The 25,345-nt window shown below is 45.3% G+C and overlaps 2 protein-coding genes across 6 annotated transcripts in view; one reads left to right on the forward strand and one right to left on the reverse strand.

Annotated features, from left to right (window-relative positions):
• Positions 1-18,367, reverse strand: part of LOC143300935 (1,4-alpha-glucan-branching enzyme-like) — a 39,873-nt gene extending 21,506 nt beyond the window's left edge. The window contains exons 1-9 of the mRNA XM_076614876.1: positions 18,224-18,367; positions 15,853-16,022; positions 14,710-14,828; positions 13,318-13,440; positions 11,469-11,613; positions 9,191-9,281; positions 8,210-8,419; positions 7,300-7,415; positions 87-217 (exon numbers count right to left, since the gene is read on the reverse strand). Coding sequence (XP_076470991.1) covers positions 87-217; positions 7,300-7,415; positions 8,210-8,419; positions 9,191-9,281; positions 11,469-11,613; positions 13,318-13,440; positions 14,710-14,828; positions 15,853-16,022; positions 18,224-18,327 — 1,209 coding nt within the window. The 5' untranslated portion in view covers positions 18,328-18,367. The remainder of the gene's footprint in view (positions 1-86; positions 218-7,299; positions 7,416-8,209; positions 8,420-9,190; positions 9,282-11,468; positions 11,614-13,317; positions 13,441-14,709; positions 14,829-15,852; positions 16,023-18,223) is intronic.
• A 3,419-nt stretch (positions 18,368-21,786) lies between these two features.
• Positions 21,787-25,345, forward strand: part of LOC143300933 (uncharacterized) — a 76,726-nt gene continuing 73,167 nt past the window's right edge. For all 5 annotated transcript variants that reach the window (XM_076614871.1, XM_076614872.1, XM_076614873.1 and 2 more), the window contains exon 1: positions 21,787-21,966. The gene's annotated coding sequence lies outside the window, so the exon portion shown is untranslated. The remainder of the gene's footprint in view (positions 21,967-25,345) is intronic.

Below are 25,345 nucleotides of genomic sequence, written 5' to 3' on the forward strand. Positions count from 1 at the left end.
GCTGTTGTGTGGAGGTTAACTACGCACCAACACGTTACAAAACCGACACTGGATCCCATGAGAAACACGTCTCTCTGTCAGCTCACCTCTGACACGGTGATCATGAAGTCTGGGTAGAGAGTGTGCACCATGTAGTTGGCCAGAGTGAGGTAGGCGAAGGAATCTGTGTCAGTGTTCAGGCCAAAGTATTCGTTGTAGTCGCCAGAGAAGCTGGAGCCTGTCCACCAACAGCAGTAACAATACACTTAACATCACACCTGGAACACCTATGTGCATTTCATGGGCCTACCATGAATATTATATGTCAAATTTTCCTGTTACTTTGAAAGGCACTGTGTGTCACTGATCACTGTGATCATCTTAGACTGACTTATAGCATATGCTGCCGTATTATCCTATCCCTGACCCCCAACCACCCCATTCCACAACCCCTGCCTGCACCTTCTTTCGCCAATGTGTGATAGGATTGTACCCCGCCCCCCTCTCCTAATCAACCTCCACACTTGACAGCCATGTTTTGCCAATCATTGCTATGTGTTTTGTGTATTTCCTTTTCCCACATCACCACTTGACACATGCACAATGTTTCTGTCATTAAAAAAAATTATAATAATAGCAAAAAGAAACCAAAACCCAGAAAAGTGGTGGTGGTGGTGGGGGGCGTGGGGGGATGTGTCACTTATATTAACAAATACTGATCTAATTAATATCTTTGCTCACCACCTGAAACGAGTGCCTGTCAAACCGAAAGGAGGAGTTTGTATTATACTCCATGTTTGGTGTTTACATATACTTACCATGTCAAACTGATGCAAACTAGGCCTATGGTTTGCTCTGTTTGGCCAAATTTCGCGCGGCTAACGGTGAAAAGACGCCCCTCTTAGTCTGGCCCGCTCTTAGCCAATCAAACGCCTCTAACAGCTATAAGCGCTGAATCATTCCGTGGCCATGAAAGAAAATGCCCCATGAGAACCACGGCGGAGACGCGGGGACGGACGGGCGGGCATTCGAGTTTGACATGGTAAGTATATGTAAACACCAAACATGGAGTATAATACAAACTCCTCCTTTTGGTGTCATATACTGTACCATGTCAAACTGATGCAGAATTTAAAGCAAATGGAGGAGGGCAACGCCTACTGGTTCGTATGGGGAGCCCTTGAAACTGAGACGGCAGTGTTAGCCGCGACAAAGGAAATCCCCTTGGAACCGTCAGCCCTGGTCATACGGAAATCCCGGAGGTAGAAGTTGATGAAGGGATTCTCCGACCGCCAGAAGGCTGCCTCCAAGACATGCTGCAGTGGTACCGAGTGCTGGAAAGCAGCCGAAGTAGCTATGGCCCGCACTTCGTGTGTTCTGGGATTAAGACAGCTGAGATCCTTGTGTGCATGAGAGTAGGCTCTACGAATCACTTGGGAAACCCAGCGGGAAATGGTGCCTGCAGCGATATCTTTCTTGTAATTCTCATTGAGGGAGATGAGAAGGCGCCTCTGAGAAGAACGCCTATGGCGAGACCTATTGCAATAGTATTTGAGGCACCGAACGGGGCAGAGATGCCTATCTTCATCATCTTGTGCCAGAATATCCGACAAAGGTCTGACCCTCAGAGAGGGGGAAGGGACCTCGGGGTCTTGGTTCTTAGCCAGAAACTCTGGAAGGAAACGAAGAGTGATGGAACCATCTCTGTGGAATGCTAGATCTTGTGGCAGACCACTAAGACCATGAATCTCACTTCTACGACGGCCCGTGGCCAGCAACAGAAGGAAAGTGGTCTTGAGAGTGAGCAGGTCAAAAGGAATAGTCCCCAATGGCTCAAAGGGCTGTTTTCGAATGAAATCCAGCACCAGGAACAAGTCCCAGAGGGGCACTCTTCTGGGATTCCTAGCTTCCTTCAGAGAGGCGCCCCTAGCCACTTCTCTGAGCAGGAAATCAGCTTCAAAAGCGGGACCACCTAGCTGTTTGATAGTGGTACAAATGGCAGACCTGTACCCTCTCACAGAACTAGCAGACAGGTTGAGAACCGAGGAGCAGTGAGCCAAAAAGTTGGCCAGCTGCATGCTCGTAGGGTTAGTAGGGGGAATGTTCTGAGCTGTACACCAACTCAGCCATTTCTTCCATCGAAAGTCATACAAAGTCTCTGTTCCCTCCCTCCTGGCTTTGGAGACTATGGAGAGGAGGTCGGAGGAGGCACCCCCCTTGGTCAGCGCGGCGGACACAGAGGCTGACCGAGGGGTGGAAGACTTCAATGGTGATGCTGACAGATCCGCCCGCACAGCAGCCACGCGTGCAGGTGGAGCATTTGAGGATTGGAGTGAGGAATGCCCGAACGAGGCTGCCTCAGCAGATGAGGTTTGGTTTCCAGTTCCAGTGGTGGAACATGTGTCAGGGACTGAAGGACCGGAAACCAGGGCTGGGCTGGCCATTTCGGCGCAATGAGGATCATCTGCGGGCGTTCCAACCTGGCTTTCCGTATCACCTTGGACAGGATTGGAAAGGGAGGAAACGCGTAGGCAATCAGACTGCTCCAGTCTAGAGAGAGAGCGTCCACTGCCCACGCTTCTGGGTCGGCGACTGGAGAGACGTACGTGGGAAGTCTCTTGCTGAACCTTGTCGCAAAGAGGTCCACCATCGGCCGGAACCACTGTTCCCACACTCCTTGCAGGGTGTCCTTGTCCAGGGTCCACTCTGTGTGTATGACACTCTTGGACCTGCTGAGAGCATCTGCCAAAATGTTGTCTTTCCCTGCTATGTGTCTCGCTGAAAGTGCAATGCCCCTGCTGTGGCACCAACGGAGGAGAGCCTCGGTCCGCAGAGAGAGGTCTGCCGAGTGCGCTCCGCCCCCTTTGTTCACGTAACAAGCGACTGTTGTGTTGTCCGTGAACAAGCGAATGGTCTTGCCTTTGGCCTCCGCTATGAAGTGCTGGAGAGCCCTGCGAACTGCCTCCAGTTCCAGAACATTGATGTGGCATAGGCGCTCCTCCGGGGACCAAGTCCCTGCTGCATGGAGAGAGTCCATGTGGGCTCCCCAGCCCATGGAGGAGGCGTCTGTGAATAGTGCCACCTGAAGAGTCGGTGGGGCTATGGGCACCCCCTGTGTCAGAAGAGGGGTGGTTAACCACTCTGATGTCACCTCGAGGAACCACTCGCCCAGACATATCCGGGTATCCCATGGCTGAGTGCTCTGGGACCACCGTAGCCTGAGTGCCCTCTGAAGAGGGCGCTTGAGAACCCTGCCCAGAGGGATGAGAGGTGCCATGGACTCCATCATGCCCAGGAGGGAAGAAAGTGTCCGCGCCGTTGCTTGGGAGGAATGGCGCAAGTGGTTGAGGAGGCCTGCCAGACGGTCCCACCGATCTGGCGTCGGAGAGACTATCATGGACCGCGTGTCGAATCTCATCCCTAAGAAGTCGAAGGACTGGCTCGGGGACAGATCGCATTTCTCCTGGTTCGTGATGAAGCCCAGTTGGGAGCACAGGTCTAGAAGTCTGGCTGTATGACTCTGGCACAGAGCCTGTGACTGGGCCAGAATAAGCCAGTCGTCCAGGTACACACAGAGCCGAATGGACTCCGACCGGACGATTGACACCAATTCCCGCACCACCTTGGTAAACAGGAAAGGGGCAAGGGACAGACCAAATGGGAGGGCAGAGAACTGGAACACTCTGTCCCTCCACACGAACCTCAGGTACCGGCGGGATGCCGGGTGGATGAGGATATGGAAATAAGCATCTTTCAGATCGATGGACGTCGCCCAATCTCCCTGTTGCATGGTCTCCCGAATCTGTGCCTGTGTGTCCATCTTGAATTTCATCTTGGGGAGGAAACTGTTGAGGGGGGACAAGTCCAGGACTGGTCTCCACCCTCCGGAGACTTTTGGAATCACGAACAACCGGCCGTAAAAACCGGGGCCCGGGTCCGAGAGTTGAGATATCGCCCCTATGAGGAGTAGGTGCGATATCTCTTTCTCTAAGACGCTCTCCTGCTCCATCGAGCTGGGCACATAAGGAGGAGGAGTGGATCTTAGAGGGGGGCGGTCCCCCACCCAAGGGAGCATGTACCCCGACTCTAGCACCGACACTATCCAGTCGTTGAGTCCCAGAGCACGCCACTGATGCGCGTGCCGGGACAAGTTTCCTACTTGGAGGGGCTGAACGACTGGCGGTGCTGAATCGGGGCCCAGTCATTGGGGGTGCTGCCTTCTGGCCTTGGGCATGGCCGGACGGCTTGGACGGCCATGAGGTGGTTTGTTCCTCTGCCGCTGATTCTGAGCACGCCGCTTTGGCTTAGGAGGCGAGGTATATGGAGGAGCCCTGGTGGCGGGTCTCTTCAAAGGCATAGAACCCTGGCGCCCCTGGGAGGATTGGGCTAAATATGAGGCCACCTCCCGGTTTGTCTCTGCCCTGTGGCTGACAAAATGCGGCGCATACTGGCCGAAGAGGGAGTGCTGCTGTGCTGGGATGGACCGCAGAGCAGCCCTCTCCTCTACTGGAATGTTAGAGAGGCGGAGAACAGCATCCCGCCGCGCTAGCACCGTATTGAAGTGAAGGCTGGTAGCTGCGTCTGCAGCTGCCGTGAGACCAGACGCTACTCGATTGCCAAAAGTGTTTAACCTCGGGTCTGAGAAGAGGCCAGGCAGGCCAGAGGAAGGAGACTCCGTGTCCTGCTGAACTGGACGTCGTTCCCACAGCTCATTGGCTCTGTGGAGGAACGCGTCAAAGAAGGTATAAGCCGTGGACACCTCGAGGAGGCAGCGGCGGGCCAGTTTGTCCCACTCTGCAAATGTCTTAAAGGGAAGAGTAGCTGAGGTGGGGAAGGTGGTGCGCTGTGAGACCAACATCCTGTCCTGCGCGGAGGGCTCTGCTTCCCTGTAGGCAGGGTGGTCCTGTGTGTACCAGGACCACACTCCTCCCTTGGAGGGATCTTTAAGGAACTTGCCTGGGGCAAAAGCGCCCGGGGCAGAGAGTGACTCCCTGCCTGGAGGAGGGATGGAAGCAGCACCCCTGACGGTGCGGGCTGGCTTATTAAGCCACTCCTGAGCCATTTCTGGCACTCTGAGTCGCCTTGTGGTTCTGGAGTTAGAGTCACCTGACCGTAGGAGGGTTAAGGGTGACAAAGTTGCCTGAGGGACTGATTCAGCATGTGTGACCCTATTGGGGAGGGTCAGTTCGAGCTCGGCAAAGTCCGAGTTTGGTTCAGGCTGGTCCCTAGGGAGGCGTGGGCTCCATCTGTCGCACTGGGATGGGGGCGAAGAGTGCTCATCTGCTTGTTCGTCCTCATCCGAAGACAGGGGCTGTCCTTCTTGTTCACAGTCCATCCCCTGTTGGGTGCCATCCCAAGTGGATGTACCCACGGGGGCGTCCTGTGGGCTGTGGTCAGCCCAGCGGGATGAGCTGGGGCGATCCCGAGCAGGGACCCTGGTCTCCTCTGTTATGTCCTTGACACCCGAAGAGGGTGGGGAGTGTGTGGACCGTAGGTCCAACCATGCTTGGGATGGTGGGTGCCACACCTTCTCAGAGAGAGCGTCCCTGGACGCCAGAGGGACCCACGACTGCTGTGAGGGGACGAACACCCACTCATCTCCTTTTAGGACCGAGGGCTGGGTAGGTGGGACCAGCAGGCTCCCACGGGCTGAGCGGGGTCCCTCAGCTGCCGTCGGTCCTGAAAAGGAAGCCGTAGTGACCGTGGCGGTCACCTGCGTGCTGACAGAGGACCTATTCGAGGCTGTAGTGTTAACACTGGTCGAGGAGCTCGACCTGCCCAACGAAGAGTCAATCCCTCTTGTCGGGGCTGTGTGTGTCACTCTGTGGTCTGTGCTGGGTTGGGTCCGGTGGGGAGCGGACCAGGGGTTAGTCCCTGGTCCTCCCGGGAACCCAGCATGCACCATAGGTGCACCCCAGTACGGGTAGAATGGGGGATACCACCCGTGGGCACCAGCCATCCCGTGACCCCAGCCCCAAGGGTCACTGGTGCCTTGACCTCGTTGAAGGGAAAAGCCTGGCCAAGTCGGAGGGAGGTCAGGTCCGACTTGGGTGTCAGACAGGCCGAAAGGCCGGCGGTCTGACTGCCCGGAACCGCCTGACACGCGCGGGACTCCCCCAGCAGGGGAGACCGGCCGGATAGCGGGGAGACCTGCAGAGCAGGTTGCCACGCGCCCAGAATCCCCTCCCGTGGGGAGACTGGGGTGGCTTGGCCCGGGGTGGGCTAAGTGGAGGTCCCCCCCCGGAACCAACTGTTTTTCTCCCCCAGGAGGAGGTGGGGGAGGGGGGTCGACCGAGGAGGGAGGAGGGGAAACAGCACTGGGGCCCCTGAGGGCCGTCTCCGTGTGGGGACCCGGATAACGGCGGGGGGCGGCCTCCCCTTGGGAGTCCGCACCCAGCCGCGAGTTCCCACCACCAAGAGAGGACGTGCTACTCCCCCTTCCACCCGCCTCGCGCTGGGACACTTCGGGAGGTGACGCTCGAATCCCTTTCCCCCCGGTCCCCTTCATGACCGTTTTATCGGGACGAGCGTCCCCTCCGCGATCAGCGTCTGCAGACGCATCGCCGCGGTCCCTATCGGGAGAAATCATGAGCTCCGGGCCTGGGAGAGTCTCTTGGCGAGTATCTCTGCCAGCATCATGATCCCTGCCTTCGTAGGATGGCAAACGAGGCATGGTACCGCGCGTAAGCACCCAGCGAACAAAACGAACCCCAACAGAGAAAGGAAAGACAGGATCGACTCAGAGGTAGAAAATACGAAGAAATCGAGGGGGCCGAGTCGAAACGAGTACACAGAATGTAAGCACAATACACATGCAAGCCGCATACAACAAAATAAGGCCAAATGAAAACGCTTAATAGCCAAAAAAAGCGTTAGACGAGACAGAGCGAAAACCTGACAAGATGGCGTGGAGAGCCTTGGCCAAAGGAATGATTCAGCGCTTATAGCTGTTAGAGGCGTTTGATTGGCTAAGAGCGGGCCAGACTAAGAGGGGCGTCTTTTCACCGTTAGCCGCGCGAAATTTGGCCAAACAGAGCAAACCATAGGCCTAGTTTGCATCAGTTTGACATGGTACAGTATATGACACCAAAAGTTGTGTACATGAAATGGAACAATCCCTTCAATAGCAGTCCACCTTCAATCAGCATTTCATTGCACATTTCCACATACAGAAATGCTGATGTGGTGGTGGTTGTGTTTTTCTGCTATCAAGGGAAAATACAGAGCACAAAAAGAGAGAAAAAAATCAGCATGTTGACTGTGGCTACTCTTGAAGAAGAAAAAGACACACACACACACACATTTCCTCAGACGACTGACCCATTCCATGATCGTGGTACAGCATGGAGGTGACTCCATCAAAACGGAAGCCATCAAAGTGATACTCTTCAATCCACATCCTCAGGTTTGACAGCAGGAAACGCAGCACCTCCCATCTAAAAGCAAACAGCATTTGGCACATATTCCACAGGAATGCAAAACAAGTTAAAACACTAATACACAGGTTACCAACATTTAAAATCTCTTCAAGAACAACAACAAAAAACCACCACCATACAACATAAAAGGAAGCTGTAAGTAAAAATCTAAAATGCAATCCTACATCCAATCAATGGTAGCAATCTGAAATGAAAATCCATGCCCTCACATTCATTATCTAAATGGTACAAGGCCAGGACAACGCACAATCGTCAGAGATGACCACCCCTATCAACTCTTTCTAGGAATCATTTGGACATTCTTAAAGAACAAACTGAATGTTTTATCAACAATCAGACCCTTAGACTTTCTTTAATTTAACATCTTTTCACTCTGAGTGATATCAGACAATACCTTTCGTCGCACTTGCATACATGCAACGTTTATCTGCATGGCACACATCATGTCACGGCCTTTCCTGTTAGGGCAAATGATTCAGCTGACTGGGTTTAGTGTAAAAGCCCAAGAGACTAGCTTTGGCTCAGCTTCCTCCCTTGAGACCAGTGGTGTGAATCTCTACCCCAGTCTGTGATAGCACACCATGTGCATCGCAAAACCACCAAGCAGTTTAAAACAAGAAACTAAGCACATTACTGTGGCAAGCAGAAATGGCTTAGTCGGAACAGTTTTGACTTGAGTGTAACATGGGAACAATCTGTGATTGGCTGTTACGAAATATGACAAAATCAAGACATTCAATCATACTCCTGATCTATAAACCACCACAGACCCTCTTGACACACGGCCTTACGAAGTGTAGTTGAAGAGGCGCGAGCCCCAGTGGTCATGGTCGCCCCGCTGTCCATCATGGAAGTAGCAGGAGTTGGTGCCATCGAACTGGTTGAGGCCATCAGCCACGTTCTTGCTGGCATGACTGTGCACCACATCCAGCAGGACGGTCAAACCATAACCGTGGGCCGTGTCCACCAGCTCTTTCAAGTCTTCTGGTATGCCGTAGCGACTGAAAAACACTCATTCTTTTGGGTCTTCTGGCTTGCCATAGTGAATGAAATGCACACATTCATTTGGGTCTTCTGGCATGCCATAGTCAATGATACATATTCTTTTGGGGTCTTCTAGCATGCCATAGTCTATGATACACACATATTCTTTTGGGGTTTTCTAGCATGCCACAGTGACTGAAACACATTCTTTTGTGTCTTCTGGCATGTCATAGTGAATGACACACACACACATTCTTTTGGGTTTTATGACATGTCATAGTGAATGACAGACATTCTTTTGGGTCTTTTGGTGTGCCATAGAGAACAGACATTCTTTTGTGTCTTCTGCAGTGTCAAAGTGAACAAAACACATTCTTTTGGGTTTTATGGCATGCCATAATCACTAAAAAAAAACACATTCTTTAGGGTCTTCTAGCATGGCATAATCAATAGTGAATGACACTCACACATTCTTTCAGGTCTTCAAGTATTCTTCTTCTTTGTCTATGGTCTGAAACTTCCACATTCACTCGTATACACAAGTAGGCTTTTACGTGTATGACCATTTTTACCCCCCGCCATGTAGCTTCTGGTATTCATTAACGACTGAAACACATACAGTCTTTTGGGGGCTTCCAGTGTACCACAGAAACTGAAACGCATTCTTCTGGTACAGGTGCAAGAATAAAGTCCAGAAAGACGGATCATTTATGCCTCTGACGGGACTCGAACCCCACGCCCAAAGCAGCAGTAAAGCGTGCACAACACGAAACAAGTCAGTGCTGTACCTGGAGGCAGCGAAGAAGCTAGTGACCTGGTAGCCGAAGCTGGCGTAGTAGGCATGCTCCATGACGGCCATCATCTGGATGCTGTTGTAGCCTGCAAACACACACACACACACACACCACCACATCACACACCAACTCTCACATACATTTGATTGTCAGTCCTGTCCTCCCGACCATGGTCATCAGAACAGCAAGAGGAGGCAACTGCTGTCCAAGACTACTGGGCTAGAATTTGATTGATGTAGAGAATGTCTTGCCCAAGTTACATCCCCATTCTCTCGGCCAAGAGGGCTTTTTGGGACAGTCAGCGCTGAGATGGTCCCCAATGGCCAACCAGCCCCCAAAGCTGCAGCCTTAAGAGCCAGCGCAATCTTGCCTCCAATTTTGACACTCAGTCTTTCAAAAAAAAAACAAGCTGTAAATGAATTCCCATTGCAGTGGATGAACCACTGATCATAAAGTTCTCACTTTGCTGTTGCTGTGATCCAAGTGTTGAGCTGTACTTTCACATACACTGTCAGTGAATAAATGATTGCATTTGATGACATATCCTGCCCACGCCATGGCGTGAACACAAACTTTCACATGTATACACAGATCTTAATGTGAAATTTTATTTTGTGATCTGCCAATATGTGTATTTGTTTAGCTTTCACCTTCCTCTTGTTTTCCATTAATCTTCTTAAACAAAAAAAAAAGAAAGGCATTTTCTCTCATTCTCCAGTAGCTGTGTTTGTCATCTGTGGAAATGAAATACAGCAGTTACAACTGTTTCCTGACTGGGTTGTATTCTTGAGAAATTCAAAATTAAATTTTCAGTTCTGTGTTCTTTCCCTCTCACACGAATGTACACACATACAGAGTACCACAGACTTTTCTCATGAGGAGATGCCAACCATTTTTAGAACCCTCCAACCAATATGCTGGAACGTAAGTGGGCCTCAACAAGAACAAAGCCTCACCATCTCCCCAGACATACACAGCACACAGTGCTGCCTGCACTATCAAAACTGCTCACTCATCAACAAGCAAACTGCACATCATGCTGCGCTTAGACTGAAAACCCCAGCCCAACAACCCTGCGTATGTTTTCAGCCTTTTTCCAACAGTCCTGAAAAGGCCCTGAGGACAACAGGAGCCCTCTCTTTTATTTCTTTTTTTTTTTTCCTTTTCTAAACTTTTTTTTCCATGTCTCATATGGTTTATTTCCATAAAATGAAGAATATTCATACACACAACTCAATCAAATAAACAACACATATGAGACACAACAGCAGCCAGACACTAAGTCTAAGAACAACAGCAAAAATACTAATAATAACAGTAATAGACTAATACTACTACTACATTTATCATTGTTGCTGACAGTGCCCAACCAACAGCATAGAGTCATGTCTGGGCTGAAAATACTGTCAGTAATGGTTCTGCAGAACCTGAAAGTAAATTGAAAAAAAAACAAACAGAAAAACTGTGCACAAGTATAGCACAGTCATATTCATGGACATAAACCTAGGAACTGTCTCTGATGCTGACCATTCCTCTACCACAGGATTCAAAAAAACAGAAACAACTGAACACAAACATAATCATACATATCACACACATTAATATACAAAAACCAAAAACAAAAAGCCAGCAGGCATGTCACATGTCCTAAGTGTAAAAAAAGAATATAACGTAACAAAATGCCAAGTCAGAAAGTCCAGAAAAATATGTAAAAAAAAAAAAAAAAATTAATACAGAAGGCATTACAGAAAAAAACAAAAAACAACTGAATGGATCAGCAAGGTAGACATACAAAGGAAAGAAATTATGTCTGACAGAAAGAAAAGCCAAAAGGAAATCACCAGAAACAAAAAAAAAAAGCGATAGAAAAGACCAAATTTCCAACACAGAATTTCCACAAGGTGGGGATTCTAGTTACAAAGAAAGAAGCCCCAGCAACCCCACAGGGGAAGGAGGCCTCGAAAATGTTCTCAGACTGGATACACCAAGACACAAGAGATGACAACTCCTGGGCACTCTTCACTGTGACGTGCATCGTCTATGGACCTCCTTGTGCAATTTCCACAGCATCCCCCACCCCCAACCCCCAACCTGTGTGTTGCTAATCTATCAACACACAATGCAGGGGGTTCCTTGTTCCTACCTACAGCAGCACATTCATAAACACAGACACACATACGTACACACACACACACACATGAACACACACACACACACACACACACTTGCACACATGCACGCAACCACTCACACACCACAAGCAAACACTTACCAAGGCTGACAATCCTGGGGAGTACATTTTGTGTGAATTCCTTGTATGAGGCGACTTTGCCTTCCCAAGAAGCAATGCCAACATGGCACTCGTAAATCTTGAGGGCAGGTGGCCTATTTGGGTGGGGATGTTTGAATTTGTAGATCTGAAGCCAAACATTGTGTATCTATGAGTTTCCATCATGGAATAAACAACTTTCAGAGAAGAACAGACTGCTCTTTTGTTTGACACCACACAACACACAAGCATGCATACACACATTTTCACACAAAGAGAGCACCACACACTCAAATGTATACGCATGTAGGCAATACTGCTCTGATTTCATAAAAGATGGTCTTTATAAAAAATGCTTAACGACATTTCCTCTGAAAATCTTCACACCAGATTGTGTAAAATACTGCCTGGGGTACACAATAAAGCAATATACCTTCCAGTGCAAGGTGAACTGGACTGATTCCCTGTGATGGAAAACAATTTGCCAAATGATCTCATATAACACAAAACGGAGTCAGTGTTAAAATAATATGAATGAACACTCGGTCAACTAGTAGTTTTCTTTCGTAAAACCTTTCCTTGCATTACTGAGTTTCAAACATACCGTAAAGTTCGGTCTATAAGCCGCGACTTTTTACCCCAGCTTCAACCTCTGCGGCTTATACAATGATGCGGCTTATTTGCGGATTTTAACGATCCCAGGGAGTGTCACATTCTCGTCTATTCTCAGCTGCCCTTCAACTCACCAAAATCATGATTTCTGTCCATGAATTTTTGGATGAGCTTCAGGATAGCGTGCTAACTGTTCACGTTTTATAAATCAAATCCGCACACATTAAAGCCTTCAGATCAGCATTCAGTTCTACTCTGCTCAAGATTACACCCTCATGCCAAAAACGCGACGTTGTGCCTATGATGCAGCCTTCAAATTGAAGGCAATCGACCTAACAGACGACAGTGCAAGCGATGAACCAGCAGCAACCTCCACCTTCATGTTCATGAAGTAAAAGCGAGGCTGAAGTCAGTGACAAAATGGCGGAGGAAGTTGTGCTGGTTCTCTTCAACTCGAACACTGAAGACGAAGATTTCAGTGGATCCAGTGAGCAGGACGATGTTGAATAAATGTGACCATCCCTAAATTATGGATCTCATTTTCGTTGTTTATTTTTTTTTTTTTTTTGTGGCACTAGCAGTATTTTCACTTGCTTTTCTTTGTGTTGTTCCCGCTTGTGTTTATTTCGTAACCTACAGTATCGACAGCTTTTCTGTAGTATCAGTATGTGTTCCGGTACCGGAAATAAGTGCCAATAATAAACCGGTGCGGCTTATGTATGTATAAAATTCATTTTTTTCCAAAATTTAGTGGGTGCGGCTTATATACTAGTACGCTCAATAAACCGAACTTTACGGTATATAGGTGAACCACAGTAAAGTGAATGAAGACAGATTAAAAGTTGGTACTACTGAAGAAATTTCAATGTCAGTAAAAAATAAAAACAAAAATGTAAAAGTTATATAAATTTTTTTTTAAATGCAGAAAACTAAAAGACAAAATGAATTTGAGCTAAGATTCTACAATTACACCAACAGAGAATATTCACTTGAGCTGTATTCAATCTATTCAAGGAAAACTAAATAAATATGTCATCTGTTCCTGAACAAGCTTGCACACACACATACACTCACACACACACACACAGTACATACACATATGCCTATGCGCACACACATGCACATTTCTGTGCCTTTATATTTGTAATTTGTAACTGTGCCATCTGCGCCCATGCAGGCTTCCACATGCACACACCCAAACATCTTGTACATGTACACACACACACACACACATACACACCATTTCTTCAGGAGGGTCCCAGAACTGCTGCTCAAAAATGGGAACATCCTTTGGACGAGAAACGTACTGTGCCCACGGACAGATGCGGTCCTCCAGTGGACCTGGCTTTGTTCGCATCACCAGCTGCACAGCAAAAAAAAAAAAAAAAAAAAAAAAAAAAAGAAAAAAAAAAAAAGAAAAAAGAAAAACAGTAATAAATAAATAAACAAAACCAAAAATAATAATAATTCATTTCGAGAGCTGAGACGACCAGCAGATGAAAAAAGATTCAGATTCTGATCCTGTTCCCAAAGATGACAGCACAACTAAAAAAAAAAACATTTGGGGTCAACAAAGACTTACTGCATCAATCCACATGTTGGACACCTGACTTTTCAGTAATGTAGCTTTAAGATGTGCGTGGCTTATACATACTAGCATTTTCTTTCAATTCAGGGGGTGTGCCTAATGCCATGAACCACCTCATACTACATGGGAGAATGCAGTAGTGAAAATGCTGAACGGCAAAATCTACACATTCCTTTTTAATTTTAACTTATTTTGGGGGGTTTCTTCTGAAAGTTTAAACAATGTTTTTTTCACCAGCTTTGGATGGGTTGCTCAACAAAAAACCAAAAAAAAAACCTTGACAGGTTCACAAAAATATACATAAGTATTCATACATAAAGATTTCAAGAATCCTTGACAGATTCAGACAAACACATATGCGCATGTCTGCAATACTGGAAACATACAGTAAAATACTAAGCATACAGTAAAATAATAAAAGTCCTAAGTAGCAGCTTTGGTTATACTTATAGCTTCCTTATGTTTGTGGAATTTTGTATTTCAGTGAGATTGGCGACATATTTGTTCATGAAAATAACACACTGTTCAACTGAGAGACACCGTGTGGCCAGAAGCGACCCCACTACGCACCAAGCTCTACGGCTGCAGACAAGACCTGGAAGCCACTACGACATTTGTCTCGCAGGCCAGCCTGACTCTGTGACAAGTGCGACCGAAAAGAAGAAGACACACTGTTCATCATCAGTTAGTCTGCCTTTTTCATTTTGCTTTGACAGATTCAGACAAGACACATACATCTTCATATAAATAAAAAGAGATCATAGCAGTGGTGCATTGTGGCAAACTGTCCTCCCCTGGGACAGCAGCCAGAACTGAACACACAGAAAATATTTAGAACAACATTGAATCAAAAACACAAAACCATGCAAAGATCATCGCTTGCTGTTGTCCTTTTCAACAGAATGCCAAACAGACCACACATAACATCCAAGTGACAAGAAAGTCCTGTTATACCCACAGAGACTGACATCTAACTCAGTATATATATATATTTGTTTTTCAGATTCAAATATCAGACAACTGCCAAACAAACAAAGTGGATACCTTCAGTTTACAGAGATGTTGAATAGGACATGATCCGTCGGCATTGGGAGGGATCTTCAACTCCCAGCGACCAAATTCCATCGGTCTGAAGGCATATTTTTCATCCAGGGCCCAGTTGTCTAGAAGTATCAAAAAAAATGAAAAGAAAGAAACAAATGCACATCTAAAAACTCAATGAACTGTAACTTCAACCATCACTACTGGAGCAAATTGTCAATCAATCATGATATCCAAATGCCAGCTCTTTTTCATAAAGAGATATGATACTAAAATGTAGTCAAGGTACGGTACACACAAAATAACCACCACCCCTACTCACCTTGAAAAAAGTACAATGTCCATGTAATTATGCAAATTTAAATTTAGCCGTGTCCATTCTGTCTTCCTGTTGATAAAACAGGGGCATATATCAGCATCAGACACTGGACATGGACTGATAAAGTATTGAGAATGTCTGATAATTTCATTGCTAAAGAGACAAAATGTCCTTTTACTTTTTCATTGGCAAGGTGATTCTCCACTACCTTTTGATGTAAGGCTGGACGCTGTATGTGATGAACTTCCGTGACAAGTCAATCCTCTCCAAATTTCCAGTTCAGTTGGAATTATACCAACCTCATCACTCTTTTCTGACCAATCAGATTTGGCCATCCGTTGAACAATTTTCTTAATCTTCCCCAATAAAACATAAAAGGATTCTGATCTCCAGAGATCTTTGGTTACATCTTCTGGAACTACAGCTATAGGATGCAAAGCTGTGAACATTAAAGTCCAACAGTTTTAAGCAAGAAATATCTGTGACCGTGACAGGGACAATAAACATCAGTGTTTTGAAACCCATTAAGCCTTTTATTTTGTTGTCAAAAGACTTGAAAACAATTAGTTTTTGAAAATCTTCACAAGCAGGAAATCAATCTAGTGAAATGTATCCCACTTGAAAATCTGTACATGTATGTGTGGTTATGTAAATGTTTTCAAAAATTTTTTTGAATGAGGGAATGTGTGTGTATGTGCCTTTTGCATGTGTTATGTTTGTTGATATGTTTGAACATGGAATATGCATGTAAATCTGATCATAACAGTATGTACATGAATGGGAAATATAAGAAAGAAAAAAAAAAAGACTGTTTCCTTGAAACTCACTGAAATCTCCTTTGAGGTAGACACCCTCAGCCCCTGGGGCCCACTCCCGGACAACAATACTGTTGTCCGGCAAGCGATGCACACCATAGTAATCATAGCCTTTGCTGAAGGCATCCAGACCTCCCTCATGCTCATTGATGTGCTTCAGCAAGTCCTGGAAGCACCCGTACCTGTCCCAAGACAACATCGAAAACATATAAACACTGAAATATTATCAGGAAAATACTGACTTTGCCACACACAAGTCCTGGAAGCGCCAGTACCTGTCCCAAGACAAAATCACAAACATGTACAGGTCAACATATAATCAGGAAATGGATTTATTTCCTGACTTTGCCTAACAATTACTAAACTCAAAAGTGAAAAAGAAAAGAAACAAACAAACAAAACAAAAAACACACAAAAAAACAACGACAAAAACTGTATTTTCTGTAGAATCTGTTGCAGTCAATCTCACAAGTTGCTTTTAAAAATAAAATGGTAGAGGGGTGCCTCAAATCTGGAAAAATTAATATAATTACATAAAACAACAACAAAACAAAAATGTCAGGATATGTTGTCATGATTCTAGCTATCATCACTATATCCATTCTATCTTTTGGTCTTTTCAGCCAACAGAAATGTTTAACATATATAGCCTTGCTGACCACACCAGGACCCAAAAAACTGAAAATCAGCACAAATTAAAAATGAACTGATAACATGAAAAGAAAGGGTGTGATATGGCAGAAGAACCAAACAGTACAAGGAAAGAGCTCTTGATAAAATAAATAACTCAGCTGAGTGCTTACCACTTCTCCAGGTCCTCTGTTATGGGGAGGTGGGGGGGGGGGGGGAACAGTGTTTGATTCTAACCAAGATGAAATGAATGTTACGTACTTGGGTTGCACTGTATCTGTGTATGCTTCTTTTCCATCCTCATCCTCCCTCATGTCTTTTCCCCCTTGACCACCACCTTCCCTCCAAGCCCAATCCTCTTCCCACCCCTTATCTATCTATCCTATACATATATACTTTGATATATCTAATAATAATAACAATCTAATTTATAAAGTGCCTTATATATCTAATAATAATAACAATCTAATTTATAAGATGCCTTTCCATGTAAAACATGCTCAACTGCGCTGTACAATAATATCAACGTTTCAAACAAGCATTTAAACACTGAAATGAAACAAAAAGTTAAAAAAAACAAAAAAACATGAATAGCCCTTTACAGTCAGCCAACCACTCAAGAACAAAATCATATATATGCGTGTGTGTGTGTGTGTGTGTGTGTGTGTGTGTGTGTGTGTGTGAAAGAGTTTGGTCTATTTAATTCCAAAGCTATCTTTTAATCATTGCCCTGAAACTGTACTTGTTTGCAATAAAAGAAAATAATAAGAAATGGAAACAAAAACTGAAAAGTATATGGTAGGATATGGGCAAAAACAACTTGCTTCTGATGCAAAACACTTCTTTATTCATTGGACAACAGCAGCAATGTACCCACTGATGAATACCCTGACAATTGCTCTGCAGTTTGCTTTCAATTTTGTTGTTGTTGTTGTTGTTGCTTAGATCCCTTAATTCCGAGGTGAACCGTCAGGGTACTGCGATGTAGAATCATGCACTAGTGTTCTCCTTTTTGGACTTTCATGTGTGACTGATTGTGTCTCAGCAAAAGTCAGCCCTTCCAATGTACCCACTAATTATACAATATCCGCAAAATTTGCAGATCTGCTATTAGTCTTAAGTCTGGCTGTTGACACAAATAATAACAAAAATTCATTGAGAGTAAACAAGAATTAATGGGGAGGGAGAGTGATCAGACCATGTACTGTCTGGCTAAAATCAGTCATTTTGGTTTTAAGCCAATTGATGTGTGTGTGTGTGTATGTGTGTGTGTGTGTGTGTGTGTTAGGACAGTGGAATGAGTGGTTCTGGTAAACGAAAATCGCCTGCGAAAACAAACATGATCCTAAACTCTTTTTTCGACTTCGACACGTTTTAGTGAGTTTTGGAAACAATCACTACCATTGCCCTTCAATCTGGGTAAGTTTTTTTTCCTACTTTTGCAAACGAAATGCGCAAATCTTCAGTTTAACTCAAGTTTTTCGACTTCAAACAGTAATTCAAACTTTCCCAATGCCATGATACGTTGTTTTAGTTTCATATGTCAGCGTTCTAATACGCCTCCATTTCAATCAGACTGCAAACTATAAAACAGACATATAACGCCAACGTGCGGTGAAACGAACTCGCATGACCTCAAACACCGATCCGGTATTTTTTTTCCAAAATGCTTCAAGACAAACTACGGTTTTCACGAAAGACACAGGCATAACATTTTAACTAAGCGTCATGCAGTTATACTTTGTCGTGTTACCTCCTCAGAATTTCTTTTTCATGGTCTTTCAGATGAGAATCAATGGAAAACAGAGCTAAAAGGTGAGGTTTCGCCGGAGGTGACGGGTTGCCTTTTTGCGCCATGTTGTTTCTGAGGAAAAAAAACGAGAAAATGCCTTGACCTCTATAAGTCGTACAGGTTCAAGGTCGGGATTCCGTTTCTCCAGCTGAATGAACGTATCTGTTTACAAGCCGTTCTCGACTCAAATCATCGTGTATTCACGTCTCACTTGACATAAACATGAGCAGTACGTTGTCGCAATCATAACACACCCACTCTTCCATACACCCACCCTTTCACACACACACACACTGACACACTGCGCACGGCGCGCATCAGTGTAACTGCATATGTATATTTATGATGCTTTCTAGCATTATTTATTATATGGGACTGCAAAACGTGTGGTGGTGGTGGCGGTGGCAGAGAGAGAGACTCGGAGAGATCGAGATCGAAGAGAACACTGAACACTGAAATGTTTAATGTCATTAGCTGAAAAGCTCTGTGACGTTGCAGGTACAAATCACGGAACAAAATGGTGCAAACTAGATTAAATAGAACAGAGGAAAACAAAAACACACAAAAAAAACAAAACACACACACACACAAACAAACAAACAACAACAACAACAAAAACAAACACATAAACTACTAAGAGATTTGCGACACTCCGCCATTACACCCTGGCACACTGTCACACACACACACACACACGGAGAGAGAGAGAGAGAGAGAGAGAGAGAGAACCAGAAGATGAAGATTCTCGTTTATTTCAGTAGGTATATCAGCAGAGGCCATTACGTTGTTTTTCACACACACAGAGAGGGAGAGAGAGAGAGATGGAGGGAGGGAGAGACTTCGAAGAAGTCTCTGCAGCCATGGAAGACGGCACTGCAACCGATGTCATCATTATGGACTTCGCCAAAGCGTTCGACCGGGTGAACCATAGTCTGCAAATTCACAAATTAGACCACTACGGGATCCAAGGGAACACCAACAGCTGGATAGCGAGCTTCCTTCGTGATCGAAAACAAGGCGGTGGTGGTGAATGGAGCACAACCCAACTATGTGAATGTGAAATCCGGCGTGCCCCAGGGATCTGTGCTCGGACCCAGCCTCTTCCTGGCATACATAAATGACCTCCCTGCCAGAATCTCCTCAGTTTCAGTTTCAGTAGCTCAAGGAGGCGTCACTGCGTTCGGACAAATCCATATACGCTACACCACATCTGCCAAGCAGATGCCTGACCAGCAGCGTAACCCAACGCGCTTAGTCAGGCCTTGAGAAAAAAAAAATCTCCTCAAATGTCCAGACTATTTGCAGACGACACTGCTCGAAGCAAGAAACCAGTGAACGCCAACACCAAGTACACCTTCCACGGCCACACCCTTGAACGAGTGTCCTCCGTAAACTTGAGTACCTCGGGGTCACCCTACAGTCAAACCTGTCCTGGGGAGTCCATGTGGACAATGTTTGTGCAAGGGCCAACAGAATGCTGGGCTTCCTGAGAAGTAATTTGAACTGAGGTGTGCTCAATCAAGACAAAGGAGCTAGCGTACAAGGCCATAGTTAGGCCCATTATCGGAGTACGTTAGTATCGTTTGGGACCCGCACGCCAATAAGCTGGAGAAAACCCAGCGAAGAACAGCCCGCTTCGTCCTGAACCGGCACATAAACACATCCAGTGTTGCCGATATGCTGGATCCAGTGGACCTCCCTTCAACAACGCCGCCGCACCAGCCGACTTGCCATGCTGTACAAGATACAGAGCGGCCTGGCATGCTTCAGTCTTTACCGTTGGGGCCAAAATCCTTTTCCTCCTCTTTTATCTCTCCCTCTCCACGCTGCGCACCTTCCACGTATCAATAATAGCCGGACAAACGGCTGATGGACATCGCAAGAAGAAGAAGAAGAAGAAGAAAGGAGATTTTCGTTTATTTCGACACGAGCAGGGGCGATTGCATTGTTGTCAGTACACACATACATACAGCACATATCTTTTATGAACTAAACACACACACACACACACACACACACACACACACACACACACACACACAGAGTGCACATAGTGCACACAGAGCACGCATGTAATTGCATATGTATAATTATGACTGATGCTGACTTGCATTATTCATGACTGACACCGGATTACAAAATCGTGACCACGAACCGCGTCTGTATCTGTGTTAAATGAACGAATGAACTTGACTTGTTAACTCGGCGCATAAAACTTTCCACACTAAGTAGGCTGTCAGTGTGTTCACAGCGCCACTCACACACACACAGACACACACAAACAGACACAGACACACACATACGGCTACACATACATGCACGCGCGCTCGCACGCACACACTACAGTATATCAACATTAATAAGGCAGATCATCTCGCCAGTTACAGTTTAAAACCAAATGCCTTCAAAACTAGATACAGCAAAAACGTCACATGCAACTGTTGAGGATAATTCTGAAGTACGCTTATCCTCTTAAGCCCCTTTTACCTGTATCTTCTGATAAATCGATTGTAGTTTAAAGATGTTGGTGATAATTAATTTGTATTGTTGTTGAAATTTTCTGAAAGTTTGCCAATTCCAGCTGGACATTTGGTTAAATTAAGTTTACAGTTAACTTTGTTATATGCTCTCGATCCTTTGTACATGGACCCCAGCTCCCGCCCACCCCTTTTTCTGTCTAAAATCACAATATATAAATAGACGTAAATCTGACTGAAGAAAACACACACACACACACACACACACACACACACACACAGAGAGAGAGAGAGAGAGAGAGAGAGAGAGAGAGAGAGAGAGAGAGAGAGAGAGAGACAAACACACACATACACACACACGTACCCACACGTTTTTGGTTTTTTGCATTCATTATCAGTTGTTTCGCTTGTTAGTTTAACGACTTCTCTTTTACGAAGTTCTTTAAGCAATTTCCTGTAATTGTATTTAGAGGTGGGTTTTTTTGGTGTTTTTTTTCTCTCTTTTTTTTTTTTTTTTTTTTTTCAAATTTCACCCTCATTTGCCCAGTTTCATTCACATCTCCGACCCCTTCTAACCCATAATACTCAAATGTATTCATAAATACTTTAACACAATGTCTTTAATCACCAATATGTGTGACGGGACATTAAACAAAATTTCCTCCTCCCCCACGTACGCAGACACACACACGCACGGGCGCGCGCGCGCGCGCACACACACACACACACACACACACACACACGCACACACACACGTCTGACATATCACTTAAAGTGAAAAGATGTCAAATCAACACACGTCTTTCCATCTTGTTTCACACTTTTCGAAATGACAACACTTCATGCAAGTGACCTTCAAGGGAAGAACGACTGAACGTGGTTGTCAAATCTTTTAATCCTTGCTACGGATTGGAGCGGTTTTTGTTGTTGTTGTTTTTTATCAACTTGTTGACCCTCGCAACCACCGGAACAAGAAAACGTTACGCTATTTTGCGCATGCGCTATTTTCTCCACAGCAGATTCTTTTTCCTGGAGACGCAACAACAAACCACACAAGCTGCAGCGTGCACTTTTGAGGGGGATACGCTGTCAGTTTTAACCCCTTGTTGCTCCATCAGTAAATCAGGCGGTTTTGTCGTACGTCAGCAGCAGTTTTCTCGTTCTGAAAGTGCTCGGAAGCAGTCTTTTGGAGAAGAAAACCTCGCTGGCATGATAAGCAGCCAACCGGTAAGTTTGTGAATAGTATAACTGGATGTATCGCATTTCATTCTGTTTTTATCTGCATGAATTATGAACTAGCGCATTATGGATGATTCTGGACTGATTTCACACAGACACAGACACACACAGAGTGATGAGGGAGGGAGAGAGAGAGAGAGAGAGAGAGAGAGAGAGAGAGAGAGGCATACATACAAAGTGATCACACAGACAGACACACAAACACACAGAGTGATCATGCATGCACAGGAATAGATGCAGACAAACACACACACACACCACACACACACACACACACATACAAAGACATAAACCAAAAGACAGACATATAGACAGACAGACGAGACAGACAGACACACACACACACACACACACATAGTGATTACACATACACAAGCACACAAACACATAGAGTGATCTCAATCATGCACGCGCACACGCACACACACACACATGCTCATGTACGCACGCACACACACATACATATGTACACTCACACACGCACGCATCCACACATGGACACACATGTTGGCACATGAGTGCACACAGACACACACATGCACATGCATGCATTCATGCACACACATCCACACATGCACACACACACATGCTTACACACAGAATGAGAAGCAACAGTACGTGATATTGATATAGCATGGCAATTTAAACATCGTCAACAACAACAACAAACATAACAACATGAAACAAAATACAACAAAACAGAAAAAGAAAAAAAAAATCTTATTTATCTGCTCCAAGAGAAAAAGTGAGATATAAGAAATATGAGGGATATGACTGTGCACATTTTAAAACTGGGGGACTGCTCTCAAGAGAATCAAATCTTCATTAGATTTCAGCCACTTGACTGTGCATTCACGTGAATGTGAGTGTACATGTGTGTGTGTGTGTGTGTGTGTGTGTGTGTGTGTGTGTGTGTGTGTGTGTGTGTGTGTGTGTGTGTGTGTGTGTGTGTGTGTGTGGTGTGTGTGTGTTATCACAGAAAGTGCATGTGTATGTTTGTGTATGTGTGTTGGTACATGCATGCATGTAAGTGTTTGTGAGACATGTCCATCTCTCAATTTTCTTATCCCCCCAAAAAGTGTGGTTTGCTATTGTGTCACACAGTGTGTTCTGTAATGTTCTAGTGCAAGTTGGGTAACATTGTACTGTGTTGTATTTGTCCTCTCCTATATTGCATTCCACTGTATAGTGACGGAGTCATGTGCTGTAGGCTTATACACCAACTTCATTGTTAATGTGAGTGTTCACCACTCTGTTTTGTATAATTAAAAAGTGTCAGACTTTTTCTTGAAAAGACCATCATTACCTTGCATGGCCTGTTCATTTTATTCATTTTATAAATAAAGATTGCGTGTTTGTTCAGAGAAATCAGTATATATAAACAAGAGTAAAAAGTAGACAGTTACATTCCATGCAAAAGAGACATAGCTTTTAGGAAGAAAAAAATCCCCCCAAATATACATGACATTTACAAGAAAAAGATTAAGATTCCTACATGTAACACCCAGTCAGCCAACCAACCAGCTTACCAAACTATCATCCAACTAACAAAAAACAACAGCAAAAAGAGGACAGCCCACCACCACCCCCACCCACCCACTCCCTCCCCACCCACCCAAACTCATAGACTGAACACAACAGCTACATGGTCAGCAGATTAGACATATATCATATAGGTCAACAAGGTTCATGGTGTGTACCAGGCTGTGCCTGGCAGATAAAGTGCATGTGGAGATATTTGCTATTTCTCAGATCACCTTATCTATTGACTTGATAGTGTGGTAACTCTGTGTCTTTAGTCTCTCGGATTATGTGCATGAAAGATTCAGCAATCTATGTCAAGATTCAAATCGCAAATGGGTTACAGGGGGAATCAGGCATAACCAACATGCTCCATCTTAAAAAAAAAGTGTGTGCACACAGAAAAGATGAAAGTTATCAACACCTGAGTCCACTCTCAGAATACCTGCATAGTTCAGTGGCTTGAGCACCAGGTTCCACATTCAGAAGGTTGTGAGTTTGAATCTGAGCACCCAAAATAAAATAAAAATTTCTGCACACTTTTAATGTGCTTTTTTTTTCCTGGTGATATGATTGTGTAGTGTTAGACACATCCCTCCTGCTCCCCCCCTCCCCTCTCCCCCACCCCCACCCTCCCACTTTCCTTTGATTGTTATTCCAAAAGAATGGTGCTCTTTTTCCTCTCTTGGCCCAGAAGTATGGTACAAACTGACTTTTTCAGTTCGTCACGTGGGTTCCCCAGTCCAGTTTTCAAAGTCTCTCAAAACACACCTCTTCCATTCTGCCTACCATCATACTGACTAATGTGCTTCTAGAACTTCTGCTGGCTATGCGTGTGCATGTGCATGTGTTTGTGTGTGTACACGCTTGTTTGCGTATAGTATGTCTCATTTGAATGCATGTGTGTGTATACACAAATGATTCTAATTGTGAATGCCACAAGCTCCTGTTTGTGAGATGTGAGCAACAGTCTGCATCATCATCAGGTGTGAGCATCAGTGTGCATCATCACTAGGTGTGAGCATCAGTCTGCATCATCACTAGGTGTGAGCATCAGTCTGCATCATCATCAGGTGTGAGCATCAGTCTGCATCATCATCAGGTGTGAGCATCAGTGTGCATCATCACTAGGTGTGAGCATCAGTCTGCATCATCATCACTAGGTGTGAGCATCAGTCTGCATCATCACTAGGTGTGAGCATCAGTCTGCATCATCATCAGGTGTGAGCATCAGTGTGCATCATCACTAGGTGTGAGCATCAGTCTGCATCATCACTAGGTGTGAGCATCAGTCTGCATCATCACTAGGTGTGAGCATCAGTCTGCATCATCATCAGGTGTGAGCATCAGTCTGCATCATCACTAGGTGTGAGCATCAGTCTGCATCATCATCAGATGTGAGCATCAGTCTGCATCATCACTAGGTGTGAGCATCAGTCTGCATCATCACTAGGTGTGAGCATCAGTCTGCATCATCACTAGGTGTGAGCATCAGTCTGCATCATCATCAGGTGTGAGCATCAGTCTGCATCATCATCATAGGTGTGAGCATCAGTCTGCATCATCATCAGGTGTGAGCATCAGTCTGCATCATCATCACTAGGTGTGAGCATCAGTCTGCATCATCACTAGGTGTGAGCATCAGTCTGCATCATCATCACTAGGTGTGAGCATCAGTCTGCACCATCACTAGGTGTGAGCATCAGTCTGCATCATCATCAGATGTGAGCATCAGTCTGCATCATCATCAGGTGTGAGCATCAGTCTGCATCATCATCAGGTGTGAGCATCAGTCTGCATCATCATCAGGTGTGAGCATCAGTCTGCATCATCATCAGATGTGAGC

The sequence above is a fragment of the Babylonia areolata genome, chromosome 27, assembly GCF_041734735.1.
Source record: "Babylonia areolata isolate BAREFJ2019XMU chromosome 27, ASM4173473v1, whole genome shotgun sequence".
Lineage (NCBI taxonomy): Eukaryota > Metazoa > Mollusca > Gastropoda > Neogastropoda > Buccinidae > Babylonia > Babylonia areolata.